General features: G+C 46.4%; 1 protein-coding gene across 1 annotated transcript; it reads right to left on the bottom strand.

Moving 5' to 3' along the window:
- Positions 1 to 6,770: 6,770 nt before the first annotated feature.
- Positions 6,771 to 18,337, bottom strand: LOC142884265 (uncharacterized). The gene is made up of 8 exons (XM_076019776.1): positions 17,714 to 18,337; positions 15,764 to 16,303; positions 14,020 to 14,769; positions 12,227 to 13,230; positions 9,843 to 10,092; positions 9,585 to 9,649; positions 8,399 to 8,492; positions 6,771 to 8,298 (listed from the first exon to the last, which is right to left on the bottom strand). Exons 1-8 carry the CDS (start codon positions 17,949 to 17,951, stop codon positions 7,331 to 7,333), a joined length of 3,909 nt encoding a protein of 1,302 aa, XP_075875891.1. The 5' UTR covers positions 17,952 to 18,337; the 3' UTR covers positions 6,771 to 7,330.
- Positions 18,338 to 18,648: the final 311 nt, after the last annotated feature.

Here is an 18,648-nt window from a genome sequence, read left to right as displayed (position 1 = left end):
CTAAAATTAGGCGGGACGACACCATGTTTTTGGACGCGGGACGTCGCGGAAGCAATCGGCATTGAGTTCCGTGTCCACGCGCCAAACCCAGCGGGGTGTCGGCAAGCTGCACCCCCTCCGCTTTCACCGCCGCTTGTCTGCTGACGTCATCGCGCTGAGATCGCATGATGAAGTTCTACAGAATTCAGGGGTCCGGCGGTGGCCAGTGTTCTTAGTTGTTGGTCACTTTTGGCTGTAGTGGAACGACGACGTCGTTGCCGCCAGACTTGATGCGGCGCGCGCCTCCGCGGCCGCTTCTCGCCGTGCGGCGATTGTTTCGGCGTCACTCCACTTTGTGCGCGAGCAGCGGGCGAAACAGCCAGAGGACAATGAACAATTATCGAGCGCTGATGGAACGTGATGGAAAACTGTTGCATCAGTGCTTGATATACGCCGCGACTGGCGCGATATTATGATTTAGCGCACGTTTCGCTCAACGTCACCCCGTGCGGCAGGTAAAAAAAAAAGTGGTGTTGTCCCGGGTTTACAGATTCCACCGCATGCCGATTAGTGCGGAGCCGATCGGAGCCGATTTTGACCCGTGTCGTTTGCCGGGTCGTCTTACCCGTTTTGTCGCGCGACAGCAGATTCCACCGCCACCAAATGCCGATTATTTTCACACAAAAAAAACACGTTTTTTGGGCAGTGGAATTGGGGCTTATGTTTCTATGCGGTTCAAAAGATTGTGAGTTTCAGTGTACTTTCAAAATAGTAAAAAAAAAAAAAAAAAAGAAAAAGGTAGTAGAGCAATTCCAAACTATATTAACTGTGTGCTTTATTGCAAGAATAACCAGAGGGACAGACAGATTTACCCACTGTCACGCAGCAAAATATTGCAGGTGTAGACTGAAGAGCCAAACAGGTCATTAACCTCCAGCATTCCAAGCAAACTGCAATTTGCAGCGTTCTTGAAGGTGGACCAGAGCTCAGGGTCACGGGGATCTATGGGAGTCTACACCCTTAAAATATATATATATACTGACAAGCAATAACACCATTGGTCCAAAATACTAGAATTCACTGACATTTTCACTGACCTTCATCGCGTCCTTGATAAATTTAAAATTCAATTTGCTCTCTTTTGTTTTTACAATAAAATGTCCACATGCTAATGTTTAAGATCTGCAAACTGAAGCACAAATCATTGCTTATTTTAAACAGAAAAAAATGCACAAAGTTCTGTATGATCATCTGAAACTGATAATCATGTTGCCTTTTTTATCATCTGTTGACACCAAATGAGAAACTGCTGTCATTTCAAACAGCTGCTTTAGTCCTGCAAGTCGGAGCTTGAGGCACTTTTCCAAACTATGAAGCATGGAGTTGGCGGAGGACCCTGCAATACCTGCGATATTATGTAATGGTACAACAGCATCCTTTTTGTGATTTCAAACATATGTAGGCAGGGGGGGGGGCACTAAAACCCACCAACATCAGAGCTCTAACAGCATTGCAAATATCACACTTCACTGCTAGCGCAACCTTTAATTCCCACTGGAAAAAAATTATAACACACTATAATAAGGTGGCTACCCACAGTCCCTCTGTGTGGGAGAGTGGACTGTTTTGACGGCTGACGTCTAGCTTACTGTTAGTGATATTCATGAGGGGGCTGTAGAATTTAGGCTTTACTCTTCCATGTTGTGTTATTGTTGCCATGGTTTGTTTTTTCTTTGTAATTATATAATTATTGTTGTTGATGCAGCAGAACCTCTGTTAATGACAAATTTCAAGGGAGAAAGGTTTTTACAAATACATTTTTTTGTGCAGTTTTGGAAAATGCTTTCCTAAGCAAGCAAAGAGTGAAGAACACTGAGCATCATTAGTTGTGGCCACTAATGTATGTTCTGTACATGTCCAGCCAGTGATGTATTCTTCACTTTTGCTTTGGTTTAAATCTGTATTGTATGTGGAATTTAAAGTTCTGCCCCCAATCAACCCACTGCAAAGGTATGAGCGCTTGAAAAAAAAAAAAAAGTGTGTAAAATTGCTCATAGTGTTTATGAGATATTCCAGAGTTGATGGCTCTAAACCTCATTCTTCTTTTGCTCTAGTGCAACTTCTGGTCCCTTTTTTCACGCCACTGAATTCAGAAAGAAGAAGGCAGCGACGCTGTTCGGTGTATTCCTTTGTACAACTCCAGTTGAATTCACTCAGGGCTTGGACTGCCGCCCTCAGGGTTTTTTCTTTTTTTTTTAAAGAAATAAAACAAGTTATTCTGTGGGTTTTTATCAATGCTCTAACAAGGCTGTGGGTGTATTTGCAGAGAAGCTCTTCAAACATATAAGTTTGAACTTTGCATGAGAACCAACAGTCTGGAATGGTGACTCCAAGGCCAAAGGACACATTCCTACACTGACGACTCTGGAAGGACATCCTGTTCCCAAACTGTTTTAATTAACAATCTGTCTTAAATAACACTTCTGTAACTCTTTCACCGACACACTTGAGTCGTGTTGATCTTCAGCCCCAAAACAGACAGAGACAGACAAAGGCAATGACAATATCTTGCGCTTTGGAAATGAATACTGTCTGGCTGAACCCAAGATGTATCTTTTCTGTTACCAAAACAGTCATCGAGATGATTAAGTGCAGTGTGAAATGAAAACGCACATGAACGAGAATGGGAGCATATCAGTAATAAAGTTCCACTGTGACGTGTGTGCGTGTGCATCTCCGCAGCAGAACTGTGAAGTCTCATCACCGCTCTGCAAGTAGGGGATAAAGGGGCTCTATACTGCCCTCTGGTGGGAAAGATCATCAACACAGTGTGACGTCAACTTTGAGGGGCTTCAGCGTCAGTCTTTTATGGACAAGAGCTTCCAAATCATTCATTCATTCATTCATCTTCTATACCCGCTTATTCCTATTCAGGGTCACAGGGGTCTGCTGGAGCCTATCCCAGCTGTCTTAGGGCGAAGTGGCCAGTTCATCGCAGGGCCACATAGAGACAAACAACCATTCACACTCACATGCACACCTACGGACAATTTAGAATGTTCAATTGACCTCACATGCATGTTTTTGGAGTGTGGGAGGAAGCCGGAGAACCCGGAGAGAACCCACACAGACACAGGGAGAACATGCAAACTCCACACAGAAAGGTCCCAGGCCCCGGCATCGAACCCACGACCTTCTTGCTGTGAGGCGGCAGCGCTAACCACTGCGCCACTGTGTCGCCCGCTTCCAAATCAGTCAATAAATAATAATTGCTGTTATAGAGACTTGAGTTCAGACTGTGAGAGCAGGTATCACTGAGTTGGATTGATAGGTGTTGTCTTCTTCTGTCATCTTTCTGAGATGGTCAAACATTCATAAGACACAATGGCCTTGACCTCTGTCCATTAGTGACCGAATCCAAATACCTGTGTTGTCCAAAATGAAACAGCTCGCCCATTATGTCACTAGCATGAATACCAATTCAGGGTGGTGAATAGACTGATTTAAGACGACGAGAAAGTCAAAACCGGATGACAGCAGATTGAAGAACACGTTGCCGAGTGTGAGACTAAGAACACTGAGATTTGAAAAAGATCCTTTAATGTCAATATTAACATCTCGCAGAGGGGGGCCGGGGGGGGGACAACTGAGAACCAAGTCCAGGTTGAGCTCAAACTTCTGACTTCACCTTTTCACCGACACAGTTTGTGAGGGATCGAGAACATTGTGTCATTTTTTTTCATTTTTTTCATTGTGTCGCTGTTTAGTGAAGTAAGGCATGTTTCTACACAGAAAAAAAACAAAGAAAAAACAAACTGCTGTGCTGTGGAGTGAAAGGCAGGATTTGTGAGGAAATCCGCAAGGAGAACTTTTGGGACGTCTTAGCTTTGGCATTGGGAAAAAAAAAGAATAATAATGATGATAACAACAATAATAGTAATAATAATAATAATAATAATAATAATAATAATAATAATAACAACAATAATAATAATAATAATAATAATAATAATAATAATAATAATAATAATAATAATAATAATAATAATAATAATAACAATAATAATAATAATAATAATAATAATACTAACTGTGGAAAATGTGGAAAACCTTGAAAAGTGGATGGATCTTGCATAGTAAAATATACAGTAATATACAAACTCTGTGAGTAACACCTAACCAGTAAAATAAAAACTCACTGGCTCTCCCATTTGGTTCTGTCTGTCTTATGCCTTCCTCTCCCACCTGAGCAACGACCCTTCAGGCGTCCTCCCCCACCTCGACACCACCGCTACACTCCCTCTCCTCAGCTGTAGGTGTGGATGATGCGGTGCCTCTTCAGGTGGTGCATCAGGATGAAGGTCTGAAGGTGGCTACCCACAGTCCCTCTGTGTGGGAGAGTGGACTGTTTTGACGGCTGACGTCTAGCTTACTGTTTGTAGTGCACCTTATCAACTGTGTATACCCTCACTTATCCATCTGCCTATTTTCCAGATACTCTCTTAGAAGTTCTGCCTGCCTGCCTGCCTGCCTGCCTGCCTGCCTGCCTGCCTGCCTGCCTGCTCCTGGTTTTATGGTCCAAACATCCTCACAGAGTCACAGTTTACCGTCATTCCTGTCATACTTTAAAAAAAACAAAAAAAAAAACAACCTGGCACTCAATTTTATTGACAACATCCGTCTCTGGGTGTGTTCAGCAGCTTCAGGTGAACACAGTGTTCAGACAGTGTACTTAGCAGGGCAGCATGAAGGCAGCTTACTGATAAACTAAAAGGACTTTGTGCTGCTGTCATTGTACAATATCAAAGCAAATGATATTCATCAGGGGGCTGTAGAATTTAGGCTTTACTCTTCCATGTTGTGTTATTGTTGCCATGGTTTGTTTTTTCTTTGTAATTATACAATTATTGTTGTTGATGCAGCAGAACCTCTGTTAATGACAAATTTCAAGGGAGAAAGGTTTTTACAAATACATTTTTTTGTGCAGTTTTGGAAAATGCTTTCCTAAGCAAGCAAAGAGTGATGAACACTGAGCATCATTAGATGTGGCCACTAATGTATGTTCTGTACATGTCCAGCCAGTGATGTATTCTTCACTTTTGCTTTGGTTTAAATCTGTATTGTATGTGGAATTTAAAGTTCTGCCCCCAATCAACCCACTGCAAAGGTATGAGCGCTTGAAAAAAAAAAAAAAAGTGTGTAAAATTGCTCATAGTGTTTATGAGATATTCCAGAGTTGATGGCTCTAAACCTCATTCTTCTTTTGCTCTAGTGCAACTTCTGGTCCCTTTTTTCACGCCACTGAATTCAGAAAGAAGAAGGCAGCGACGCTGTTCGGTGTATTCCTTTGTACAACTCCAGTTGAATTCACCCAGGGCTTGGACTGCCGCCCTCAGGGTTTTTTCTTTTTTTTTTTTAAGAAATAAAACAAGTTATTCTGTGGGTTTTTATCAATGCTCTAACAAGGCTGTGGGTGTATTTGCAGAGAAGCTCTTCAAACATATAAGTTTGAACTTTGCATGAGAACCAACAGTCTGGAATGGTGACTCCAAGGCCAAAGGACACATTCCTACACTGACGACTCTGGAAGGACATCCTGTTCCCAAACTGTTTTAATTAACAATCTGTCTTAAATAACACTTCTGTAACTCTTTCACCGACACACTTGAGTCGTGTTGATCTTCAGCCCCAAAACAGACAGAGACAGACAAAGGCAATGACAATATCTTGCGCTTTGGAAATGAATACTGTCTGACTGAACCCAAGATGTATCTTTTCTGTTACCAAAACAGTCATCGAGATGATTAAGTGCAGTGTGAAATGAAAACGCACATGAACGTGAATGGGAGCATATCAGTAATAAAGTTCCACTGTGACGTGTGTGCGTGTGCATCTCCGCAGCAGAACTGTGAAGTCTCATCACCGCTCTGCAAGTAGGGGATAAAGGGGCTCTATACTGCCCTCTGGTGGGAAAGATCATCAACACAGTGTGACGTCAACTTTGAGGGGCTTCAGCGTCAGTCTTTTATGGACAAGAGCTTCCAAATCATTCATTCATTCATTCATTCATCTTCTATACCCGCTTATTCCTATTCAGGGTCACAGGGGTCTGCTGGAGCCTATCCCAGCTGTCTTAGGGCGAAGTGGCCAGTTCATCGCAGGGCCACATAGAGACAAACAACCATTCACACTCACATGCACACCTATGGACAATTTAGAATGTTCAATTGACCTCACATGCATGTTTTTGGGGTGTGGGAGGAAGCCGGAGAACCCGGAGAGAACCCACGCAGACACAGGGAGAACATGCAAACTCCACACAGAAAGGTCCCAGGCCTCGGGATCGAACCCACAACCTTCTTGCTGTGAGGCGGCAGCGCTAACCACTGCGCCACCGTGTCGCCCGCTTCCAAATCAGTCAATAAATAATAATTGCTGTTATAGAGACTTGAGTTCAGACTGTGAGAGCAGGTATCACTGAGTTGGATTGATAGGTGTTGTCTTCTTCTGTCATCTTTCTGAGATGGTCAAACATTCATAAGACACAATGGCCTTGACCTCTGTCCATTAGTGACCGAATCCAAATACCTGTGTTGTCCAAAATGAAACAGCTCGCCCATTATGTCACTAGCATGAATACCAATTCAGGGTGGTGAATAGACTGATTTAAGACGACGAGAAAGTCAAAACCGGATGACAGCAGATTGAAGAACACGTTGCCGAGTGTGAGACTAAGAACACTGAGATTTGAAAAAGATCCTTTAATGTCAATATTAACATCTCGCAGGGGGGGGGGGCAGGGGGGGGGGACAACTGAGAACCAAGTCCAGGTTGAGCTCAAACTTCTGACTTCACCTTTTCACCGACACAGTTTGTGAGGGATCGAGAACATTGTGTCATTTTTTTCATTTTTTTCATTGTGTCGCTGTTTAGTGAAGTAAGGCATGTTTCTACACAGAAAAAAAACAAAGAAAAAACAAACTGCTGTGCTGTGGAGTGAAAGGCAGGATTTGTGAGGAAATCCGCAAGGAGAACTTTTGGGACGTCTTAGCTTTGGCATTGGGAAAAAAAAGAATAATAATGATGATAACAACAATAATAATAATAATAATAATAATAATAATAATAATAATAACTGTGGAAAATGTGGAAAACCTTGAAAAGTGGATGGATCTTGCATAGTAAAATATACAGTAATATACAAACTCTGTGAGTAACACCGAACCAGTAAAATAAAAACTCACTGGCTCTCCCATTTGGTTCTGTCTGTCTTTTGCCTTCCTCTCCCACCTGAGCAACGACCCTTCAGGCGTCCTCCCCCACCTCGACACCACCGCTACACTCCCTCTCCTCAGCTGTAGGTGTGGATGATGCGGTGCCTCTTCAGGTGGTGCATCAGGATGAAGGTCTTGCCGCACAGCGTGCAGCTGTAGGGCCGCTCGCCGCTGTGCGTGCGCTGGTGCACCCGCAGGCTGCTCTGCTGCGTGAACCTCTTGCCGCACTGGCCGCAGCCGTACGGCCTCTCGCCCGTGTGCGTGCGGTGGTGTATGCTGAGGTGGGACGAGCACTGGAAGTTCTTGCCGCACACGGTGCAACAGAAGGCCCACTTCCTCCTGTGGCTCTGCTGGTGCAGCTTGAACTGGTGCAGGCGGCCGAACTGCTTGCCGCACTGTGGGCACACGTAGGGGGAGCGGGCTGCGCCCGGCGGGGGTGGGTGCGGTTGCGGGTGGGGGAGGGGTCCGTGCCCCGCCTGCCTCCCCTCCCCCGCCTCCCCCCTCTGAGGGTACGGCTGCTCCTTCTGCTCGTCCTGCTGCGGCTCAGCGCACTGAGGCTGGAACTCACTGCTGTAGCCCCCGTTACACTGCTGCTGCTGCTGCTGCTGCTGCTGCTGCTGCTGCGCGCCGGCAGCCTTGGCAGCGCCGCAGTGCGAGTTGGAGGGGAAGGCGTTGGAGTACTCGTCCACCACGCTGGAGAAGTCGGGGAACCCGGCGTCGATGTCGTGGCCGTCGATCAGCGACGACCACAGCTGGCTTTCTCTTTCGTCAGCCGTGAAGTCGGCGGTGGCCAGGCGGCTCGGCTTCCCCGCGCCGTGCTGGCAGCCACCCTGGCTGAACCCCTCCGCCCGGCACTCCTTCTCCGTCTTGACAGTGAACTGGAGGCCGCCCGCGTCTCCCGCCACCCGCAGGCCCGAGGCGTACGGCTCGCCGCCGAACTCTGAGTTCTTCTGCCGGGAAACGTCTGCGTGGCTCAGCTGGTGGTTCTCCTCCAGCTGCTGGCTCCCCGCCAGGTAGCCAAGGTTGGGGTATTGTAGAGCGGAGCCTGCAGGAGACAGTATGTGAGTGAACTGTGAATACTGTACATACACACCCCAGTTTTGATTTGACCTGTTGCAGAGAGTGAAACAGGGGTTGATACTTACCTGCTTGCGCAGCAGAATCCCGGATCCACAGTGTCTCGTCAGGGCTTTCCTCTTTAATAGTGAATGAAACAGTGGCTTCTTCCATCTCGGGGAACTGCAGGATGAGAGGGTTTAAAAGGGAAGGTCAGAAATATATAGAACATATTGTCTGGTCGCAGTGGCAAGCACTGTCGCCTCGCAGCAAGAGGGTTGTGGGTTTGATTCCCGAGCATGGGACCTCTCTGTGTGGAGTTTGCATGTTCTCCCTGTGTCTGCTGGTTTCTCTCCGGGTTCTCCGGCTTCCTCCCACTCTCCAAAAACATGCTCGTGAGGAGAACTGGGAACTCTAAATTGTCCGTCGGTGAGTGTGAATGGTTGTTTGTCCCTATGTGGCCCTGCGATGAACTGGCCACTTGTCCAGGGTGTCACCCTGCCTTCGCCCTATGACGGCGGGGAGAGTCTGCAGCAGAACCTCGCAACCCTGAGTGCATGAGGAAGCAGGTTATAGAAGATGGATGGATATTGTTTGGTTAGATAAGTTAGTTGAGAAAACAATAAGTATACAGCAACAGACGTTGTGACTGACGCAGCAAGATGAAATATTTTCGTGGGGACTTTGCTTCTGCCTGCTGGCCAATTAACATCTTTGACGGACACTTGAGTAGGGAGTCAGTGCATGTTTGGTTTTTGTCAATTTGTATAAAACAGTAGAATAACACAGGTCAGAGTGCAGAGACTGCCGGACTGAGGTGTTCAGCTGTATGGTTTGTCAGTCTGTTTGACCTTGTGATGAACTGTCCAATTGTTCAGGTTGATCATAAGCGGCGATATACATACATTTATTTACCTTCTCCTAAAAGGGGGGAGGGTGTGTTCGTTCCTGGGGAAATCCAGAGTCGTCATTGCAGTGTGTTCTGCATGACCACTAGGGGATTTTTTTTTGTAGATTTAACTGTGTTATTGTTGTCAACGACCAGTGCAACCCCTCACCCACCTCACCCCTGTGCAAGTTTACACCTTCCTACTTGCTGATCTTCGCCTTTCATTTCCCAGTTTGAAGTTTTTAGGACCCCTGTAGCGGCGCTCACTATACCCGCCTGCCTCGATAAGTGTGTGTTGCTTCGGATAAACAGTGATAAGAAGTATGCAGTTAAGTTCGTTATATTGACTTCTTTGGCAGGCACAAACCCACAGTCAGTGCGCTTACCTTGATGTCTGCTGAGGGCTGCGGACAATTGGTCGCCACATCAGTGCCTCTGTCCATGTAGTTCTCTGGCAATGCAAAGCAGCAAATTGCTTGATCATCACTTGAAAGGCGGGAACGCGTGCAGCAGTGTTTATTAATATGCATCTATTTACGCGAGGGGCGCGCACGGCATTGTTGCCGCACAGTGATTTATCCGCCAGCCGGCCGGTCGGTCGTCAATGAAGGAAGGTTCTCACAACAGGAAGTCGAGCATCTTACCGAAGCCGCGCTGCAGCTGCGCGGTCTTGCTCTCCATCATCACCAGTTTCCTCCTCAGCGACTCGATCTCGCTCTGCTTGCGGGATATTTCGTGGTGCAAGAAGGCACATTTGTCATCGACTAGTTTGGAGATCTCCGCCACTGCCGCTTTCACCAAAACCTCCATGATTGAGGACAACTGGCTCTGGAAGGGGATGCACGTTGCCATGGTTTTGTTTTGTTTTTTGGACGAGAAGTGAACGGGTGATATTTAAAATGGTGCTGAAACAAACAAAAAAGAAAACACTCGGAGAACGCCGTTATTGTTGTTATTTTTCACATCGCTGTGTTTCTAGCTAGCTGGGTCCCTTTCTTCCGTGTAGCGCGGGGGTCTACCGTAAATATAGGAGTAGGTGCGCAATGTAGTTACGACCATAGGCGACATAAAAGGCCTTGGTGTTGAGTTTTCAGTAGTGACGAGAACTCTCTTTAGTGAGATAAGAGCTTAAAAGTCAAATCCGACTCATTGTTTTACCACTGGTACCTTTTATAATTCAACCAGATGTGTGCGTTGTTTCGACCCATGACTTGTTTGTTTTATGAAATTACTGATGTTCTTATACCAATAAATCTTACTGCTGTAAATGAATCAAGAGTAATGTCCTGCTGATTGTTCTAGATCAGCAGTCACCAACCTTTCGGAACCTGTGAGCTACTTCATGGGTCATATGACAGTCATATGAAGGAAAAGCAGTTTGCTACACTGCTGAAATAAAACTTTTTCTCAGTTCTACTCTGCTCAATGAACTCAATGAGTTTTCAACAATTATTAACGATGGCTTGACAAGGTTGGATCAGTTTGAATTTTAGACACAGCTCAATGAGTAGAGCTATTTTTAGAGCAGGCCTGTGGGGAAACTCATGTGGTCCTTGGGCCCAACCCAGTGCCCGCTGACACCGTGTTTTGGTGACCCCTGTTGATCCTTGAAGGTGTTCAACCCCAGAGTCGCCACCAGATTGAGATCAGGCACAAAGAGATGGCAGGTGAAGAGACACATGGTGCCGTCAAGTGATGTCCAGCTGGATGAGAAACTCCAAGAGACGCAAATGTGAAACGCTCAAAGAGATGTCCCACCCTCTGATATAAATATATATATATATGAACAGAGTCCATCAGAGAGACCATCGAGAGAGGGACAACCCTTGAGCTGAAATAAGTTATTGGAATGAATTTGATATGCATTGCTGTCTCACCATGAGCAGCACAGAAGTCAGGCTGGAGGGAAACAGGTGTTCTTAACCAGTTGTCCTGCAAATGACCATTTCAACATTTACGTAGAACTTCATCAAATTAGGAGCTGTTGTCATTCTGCAAGTAGTTTCCATTTGCCTCTTTCCCTTTTGAATTTGTAGCATTGACTTTACCACAAATAAATAAATAAAAAATTTTAAAAAACTGCTAGCGGATGGCAACAGGCTTCCATCATTCAATTATATCACTATGAGCACCAAACTGCAGGTTCTAATTGGTTCTGCAGTAGCATACACTGATTTATTAACCAATTTCTCAGCTATTCACACAATGTATGTACAAAAACGATGTATTCAAACATTATTAAAAACGTACAGCATTCTAGCATGGGCAAAATATGATCAAATGTTTTGGATGGTTGAAAAAAAATAGAATTTAATGACAATAATTGAATATGATTTTATTAATAAGAAAAAAAGGCAAGGTAACAACTTTTGATTTGATTCATTTTAATTGAGATAGAAAAAAAGCATACAAATCAGATTCATTTGGTCATATAGTTAAGTAAAAAAAACGAGATAACATTTTGGAAATGATGTGTTATGATCTTGCTACATCAGCTTTCTGATTTTGTTTAACTTTTATACGTATAAATATCAAATCAATTGACATCACTTTAACTGTGAGGAAAAAATGGAAAGGAAAAAAATTCACCTTCATGTCTTCACATGATACTGCAGAGGCAGTCAGTCTTGATCAAATATCCAATAAGAGAAGGGAGGTGAACAGAAAAGTCATTCTTTGTGAATAAATTGCTTTATACTGAATGTTGCTGTTCTAATGCATTCTTTGTCCTTGGAGCTTAAAATACCTGAACACTACAAGTGTTTGTTTGTTTTTTCTTTAAAAAACGATTTTCTTTGTAACTCTTCAGTAAGCTATGAGCAATTACAGTCTTTGTTTCTCAAAGCTGGGTGACACGGTGGCAGAGTTCAGCCTGATGTGCAATGACAAAAGAACTAAAGTGCCAAATCTGCCGAGTGACATCCAAAACATATCGATACAGTGCGACGCTCAGGGTTTTGTGAACACGGAAGCTTGAACCTTGAAATGTTTGCTGATTGTTGGCTCAACGTAGGGCGAAACGGTGTCACCTGCAGCCCTTCAACTGATGAACAGAGTCGCCACTTGAGTCGACGTGCTGCTGCAGGTGCAACTTCAGGTCGCTCACCTGGCTGAAGGCTTTGCCGCACACGTGGCAGCCATAGGGAAGCTGTGCGGCGCACGTGCACTGGTGCCTCTGGAAAGAGGGAAAGCTGTCGCAGCTCTGCCCGCACGACGAGCAAATGTAGCAGTTGTACCCGTTGGCCTCAGCCCCTGGGTGGTCCTGGTGAAGGTCCTGGTGAAGGTCCTGGTGATGGTCCTGGTGATGGTCCTGGTGAAGGTCCTGGTGAAGGTCCTGGTGAAGGTCCTGGCGATGGTCCTGGCGATGGTCCTGGCGATGGTCCTGGTGAAGGTCCTGGTGAAGGTCCTGGTGGTGGCCCAGGGCGCCCACGCCGAATTCAAACACATTCCCATTGGCAGTCCCGCTGCCCCCTGCTGGCAGGTCACTCAAGGCCACCTCTTGCCTCGTGTGTTGATCTCTCAGCTCAGAGCCGACGGTCAAGCTGGAGCTCGGTGCCTGCACCCTGAGCACAGAGTACTGCTCGCTGCTCATCTGTTCACCAGCGTCTCTGTGCTCTGGGAAGGGCAGCAGGTCCGTGATGGGTGAGGTGAACCCCTGCTGCCCGTTGGACCCCCCGACCCCCACCGCCGCCGCAGAGCTGATGGGATACTTGACTTCGGGTATCAGCACGAAGACATTTTGATCCGCGGCGTCGCCGCTCTTCTCCATTTCAGACTTCCACGGCTGTCCTCGTGGTGGTGCTGACAGGCCGTTGTAGAGCCCCGCCTGAGCGAGGCTCTGAAAGTCGTCCACGCCTTGTTCCTGCTTCACCATCACCGGCTGCTCGCCACACGGCTGGCTGTACGCAGGCCGTGGAGGCTGCTGCTCCTCCAGGACGACTCCCATCTTGGATTCTGCCGAATCCTTCACAGCCTGGTTGTCAGGCACCGTGAAGATCAGCTGATGTGTGTCAAGCATGTCTATGTTCTCCCCTGCTCACAAAAAAAACACAAAATAAAATTGTGAGTGAATAAAGTGGTGCTTCACACTGCAAAATGCTTTTAAATTCACACATCATCATTTGAAGTCCAGGACTATGAGGCTGGCTGGCTGGCCAACAGCCCCTTTACACAGATCAATTTCTTGATCACATAGATTATTACAGTCATTTTTAGTAGTGTTCACTATTTATGCATTCATGCACCTTACAACTCCTGCACTGCAGGAATGCTGCTAAACCTGACAATATTGCACTGCACATCCTCCAAACAACGAATATAATGCTCCATTTTACTCTACAACATACATCTTTAATGTTAATATTGTATTATTGTTATATTTTGTTATTATGTTACATATTATGTTACATTTCTTATGTTATCTTCTTTTACAGATTTCATTTTGTTTGTGTGTGTGTGTGATGCAGGTCTTGTTTTAGGAGACTGAACAGAATAAGAATTTGATTGTGTAGTGGGAGTTCACTGTGCACATGGCAATAAAAGTCTTGACATCTTGAAATGTATCTACTTTTTTATCATTTTCAGTTAATCAGGGGTCCATTTGAAAAAACATACCCAACATATCTGAAATGCAGATGTGTAAATATCCAGTCAGTGGTAAGGTTGGGAGTAGCTTTGCAGTTTGCTCGATTCCAAAATGCAGAAATACAATAGGTGTGTCCTGGTTTTTATAAAGCAATCCTTCTTTATTTTAATTCAAGTTGTGCTTTTGCATGTCATAGTTTTGGGTGCCAGTAGTGCAGCGGAGAGGTTTGCTCTTACCAATCCTGTGTGTCTTCATGTGGCCCTTGAGGCTGCTCTTCTGATTGAAACACCTCCCGCAGATGTGGCAGCCGTACGGCTTCTCTCCGGTGTGGATCCGCAAATGTCTCTCGAGGTGGCCGTGCCGGTTGAAGGCCTTGCCGCAATACGAGCACACGAAGGATTTCTTGGGTTTGATCACCTGGAAGGACAAGCCCTCCATGTGCTGGAGACGATCCAGCATGGGCCCCGCCATGCCGTGCAGGCCGGCTTCACCCGGTGGCAGCAACGTGTCGGCGCAGCCGTACGATGTGTGAGGGATCAGGCTGTTGTGAAGTTCCTTATATGGTTTCCCTTGAAAGGCGAATGTGCTGGGAGAGGCTTCGACTGGTGCCGGGGCGAGTTGGGCCATCCCTGGTAAGGGCGTCTTACAGTGCGCTGAGCTGCCCTGGTACTCTGTGCCGCTGCCCTCTGTGCTGGTTTGACCTTGTAACCTGCTCATCCACTGCTGGCCGTCTCCATTAAAAGTCAAGTTCTCACCGAGGCTGTCCATTGGTTCCACGGTCTGGGAGATTTCTCCATCTGGCAGAGAGTGGCAGATGTCCTCCTCCTTTGGCTCAGTTTTGACTTGAACAGCTGCAGTGAGAATATCCTCCTCAGCCACTGGTCCCGCCTCAGACATTTCCTGCTTCACTCCCTCAAGGTGCTGGTGGTCCTGGACAGTCTGCTTCTGCTCCCCCGCCGGCATCTCAATTGGCATCAGCTCGATATCTGGGTAGAATCAGACACCATTGGAAATGTCTGCGTGACTTACTGTATACTGAACTGCAAAGAGAGGTGAGCATGTTTACCTACGATTGGTTTAAGGTCATTTTTTAAAATAAAACATTTTCCATAAAGGACCTGTGCTGCACATCTGCTTCTGCTATGTCACAAAAGGTTGCAGAGGTTAAAATGCTGATCTTCTCTTTGGGATGGACCAGGATGGATCGGATCAGAAGGACAGAGCATGTTTAGATGTTTTGGAGAGGAAGCCAGAGAGGCCAGACTGAGATGATTTGGACATGTATTGAGGAGGAGGGACAGTGACGCTGAGGTTGGAACTGGCAGGCAGGAGGACTAGAGGAAGACCACAGAGGAGATTTATGGATGCAGTGCGAGAGGACATGAAGTGAAGATGAGGCTGTGGCAGCTCCTCAAGGAAACATCCACAAGAGAAGAATTGTTGTCTTTTTCCAAACAAGTGGACGGTACAACAAAGCAACACAAGAAAATACATTGCTTTTCGTAGGAGACGATAAACAGGGGCTAAATATGCCGTTCCTGGATATGAAAGAACAATTTCAATATTACTTGTGTAGCAGTGCTGGACGGTTGAAATAGGGATGATAGGACTTTCAATATTTGACCTGTTAGCCTTTGTTTGATATTATTGGGTCTTAGCAGCTTCAGTCACTCGTCAGGTTACACTAAAACAAAGCTCCTGCACAATGGTCACGAGGAAAGAAATGGACTTGATGCTTAACAGAAATAACCATCAGGTCCAATCAAGCAAGACCCCAAATCCACATCTAATTAACAGTTTAATTAGCTATTAACTAGTTAACTTATCTTATCTAGTTAGTTTGTAATGTTAACTGATCTAACAGGTCCATTCATTTGAGTATCTTGAGTGACGTGCATTAATGAAGAAAAACCGGTCCAAAGATTTTCCGAGTTATTTTTGGTACCTCGACAGAATTCAAGCTGCCAGTTTTCCACTTACGTCTCCGATGAATCTTCAAGTGCTCCTTTAAGCTGCACTTCTGGTTGAAGCGTTTCCCACACAGCTCGCAGCGGTACGGCCTCTCGCCAGTGTGGATCCTCTTGTGCCTCTCCAGGTGACCGGCGCGCTCAAAGCACTTGCCGCAGTACGGGCAGATGAAGCGCTTCTTCAGCAGCAACCTCTTCACCGTCCTCCTGCGCACAGCGCTGTAAAAGCTGCGGTACTGACCCGAGGCCAGCAGCCCGCGGCTGAACAGCCCCTGCTGGTCGCTGCTGCAGGGTGAAGCCAGTCTGGAGACCAGCGACGCCTGAGGGAGGCAGTACATGGAGCTGTCTCCTCCCGGCCCAGCCTGGGACGGCGGTCCGTACTGGGCGTTGTCCCTTTCATACAGGACTGGAGGGTACGGCTCTCCTCTGGCTTCATCACCGGCTTCTCCTGGTTCACATTTCACACGCACCTCAGGCTGCGATTGGCCGTCCCTGTCTCTATCAGCTGCCTTGTTCAGTGGGACCACTTCCTCGCCGACGTGACTTTGGTTGTCTGCGAAGAGGCGAGAAAGAAGAAAGTCGACATTTTACACTTACTCCCTTTCACTAGGCAAGAGATCAACTGCAAAACACATCCCTCTTGGTGCAGAAGAGGACGTGCCGTCTTCTGCGTCTTGCTGCAGCGAAATAATAAAGACTGTTAGTGAATGATATTGTTTCTTTTTTCTTCAAATAACTTGTATAATATAAAAACGTGAATGACAAAAGGCGTTTAAAGGCCAGCTTTCAAGTAAGACATGCTTCTCGCTCACAGAATGCAGCAGCTCTGTATAGATTTAAGACCAAATACTCATCCGTGCAGTTGGGAGGGCTATGAATAAATCTGATACGGTGAAGCCAACACACACACACACACACACACACACACACACACATTTTTCTACCATGAAGTAGCACATGCACATGCACATGCACATGTAGCATGCACACATCTTACCCACCTCCCCTGAACCTTAACCCTAACCCCAATGGGAGGTTGGGCCACTGGGCAATTTGTGGGACTAATGGGCAGTTCCCCATAGTTTTCAGGTGGTCTCTCAGCGTCAATAATCATTTAATAGTGGTTGTAGGTGCAGGCCACGCAACAAACACTCAACCTGTCCATGATGAATGCGGCGCAGGAGGAAGTGTTGATAAATAAATTGATTTGACTGACACCTTCAGAGCCATGAGCAGGCCTTACTGACCATGGGCCTCGAGTGTAGAACCAGTGAATAGGATTCTCGTAGGGATAAAATCCACTAAATAGTGGTCAATGAATGGTCACCTTTTGAATGGCCGGGTCTCCTGCAGTATGGATGCGTCCAAAACATGCATTCAGGAAAGCAAGGTATGATGTGACCGGTGCATCGAGCCTAATAAGAAGTGTGTGAGGTGAGGGTCGTCCCATCTAATTTTCTCGAAACTCACCCGCTCCATAATCTCTGCCTGTGTGGAAGTGACTTCCTGCACCTTTGCAGTGTTTAACAAGTGCGATGAGTCGGGTGGGTGGTTTTAGCAGAGCAAGTGGAGCACGAAGAGACATTTGTGACAACGACAGAGAACGAGATGAGGCACAAGAGATGCAGAGACAGTTCTGTTGTGCAATGCTTATGGGTGGGCCTGGGAATATGGGAGCAGGGCATTGGTCCGACCTTCCCTAACCTTAACCCTAACCCTAGTGGGAGGTCAGACTAATGGTAAGGTTCCCAGGAATAGACATCTGGTATGCACACATACACTTTTTTTTTTTTTTTTTTTTTAAAGAGTGAATACGCCACACATGGAAGCACAGTTGCTGACACATTAACTCAAATTTATTTTACATTCCATTCATTCATTCATTCATTCATTCATTCATTGGTATTAAGCGAGTGTCAGCAGAGCGACAGCGTGTTCAGACCGTCCAGCATCACCAGCTCACCGTCTCGGACGCGCTCCTTGGGATGCGCCGTGCTTCTCTGCTGCGCTGTCCTCAGCTCACTGTGCAAAACATCGATGGTGCTCTTCAGCTTGTCGATCTCCCTGTCGCGCTGGACCATCTCCAGCCGGAGCAGCACCATGCCATCTTCCACAACTTTGGCGATTTCTGCCACCGCCGCTTTGGCCAAGACGTCGATGATCGAGGCTATCTGCGCCCGCAAAGTGCCGCTACTCAACATCTTCGAAAGCAGAGGGAGACGGAGAGATTCGCTCGCGGCCGAGCTTTCAAGAGACGATCCGACCGGCGGTCCAAATCGGCGGCCGACGTTTAGGCGGCCTGAGCCGACCGGGACATGCCTCCCGCGGTGTGATCAATTCTTCACAAACTGAGGCTATTTCGTCTGTGAGTTCACGGTACTGCTGCATTGGGCTAACGGCAGCTAATTCGCAGTGTTTTTACGGAAGTGATGTCATAAATCGCCACCTACCGTAAAAACGAAGCGAAGGGCGCAAAAGCTATTGTTGGGATTTCAATGGACTTTTGCCGTTCATTAGATAATGAACGATCTCGGGTGGTCCGAGAGAAGATGTCATGCTGTGTCCTTAATCTGGAGAAATAAAGACGTTTAAAAAAAAAAAAAAAAAAGATACTGTCGCGATTTAAGACTGGAATGTCAGACTGAAAAACGTTGCTCGTCTTGCGTGCTGAAAGGTGATCTGGCAGGGAATGCGTGGCAAACAGGAGTCGTTATAGCCAAGGAACAATCGAGCATGGAACGTGTGTTACGCATGGAGTCTTTGTAGTTAGTCAGTTAAAAGCAGGCGAGCGGAATGGAGTCGATTTAATGGGACGGGGCTGGAATAGAATTATCGCACTAACTAACTCTGTGTCATTGTTGCTTGTCTTTCATTGAAATTGATCTGGCTCTAGCGCGT

The sequence above is a fragment of the Nelusetta ayraudi genome, unplaced genomic scaffold (assembly GCF_046127955.1).
Source record: "Nelusetta ayraudi isolate G7.1 ecotype Tasmania unplaced genomic scaffold, CSIRO-AGI_Nayr_v1 ptg000011l, whole genome shotgun sequence".
Taxonomy (NCBI): Eukaryota; Metazoa; Chordata; class Actinopteri; order Tetraodontiformes; family Monacanthidae; genus Nelusetta; species Nelusetta ayraudi.
Note: the sequence above shows the minus strand (reverse complement) of the source record. Positions and strands in the feature narration are given on the sequence as shown.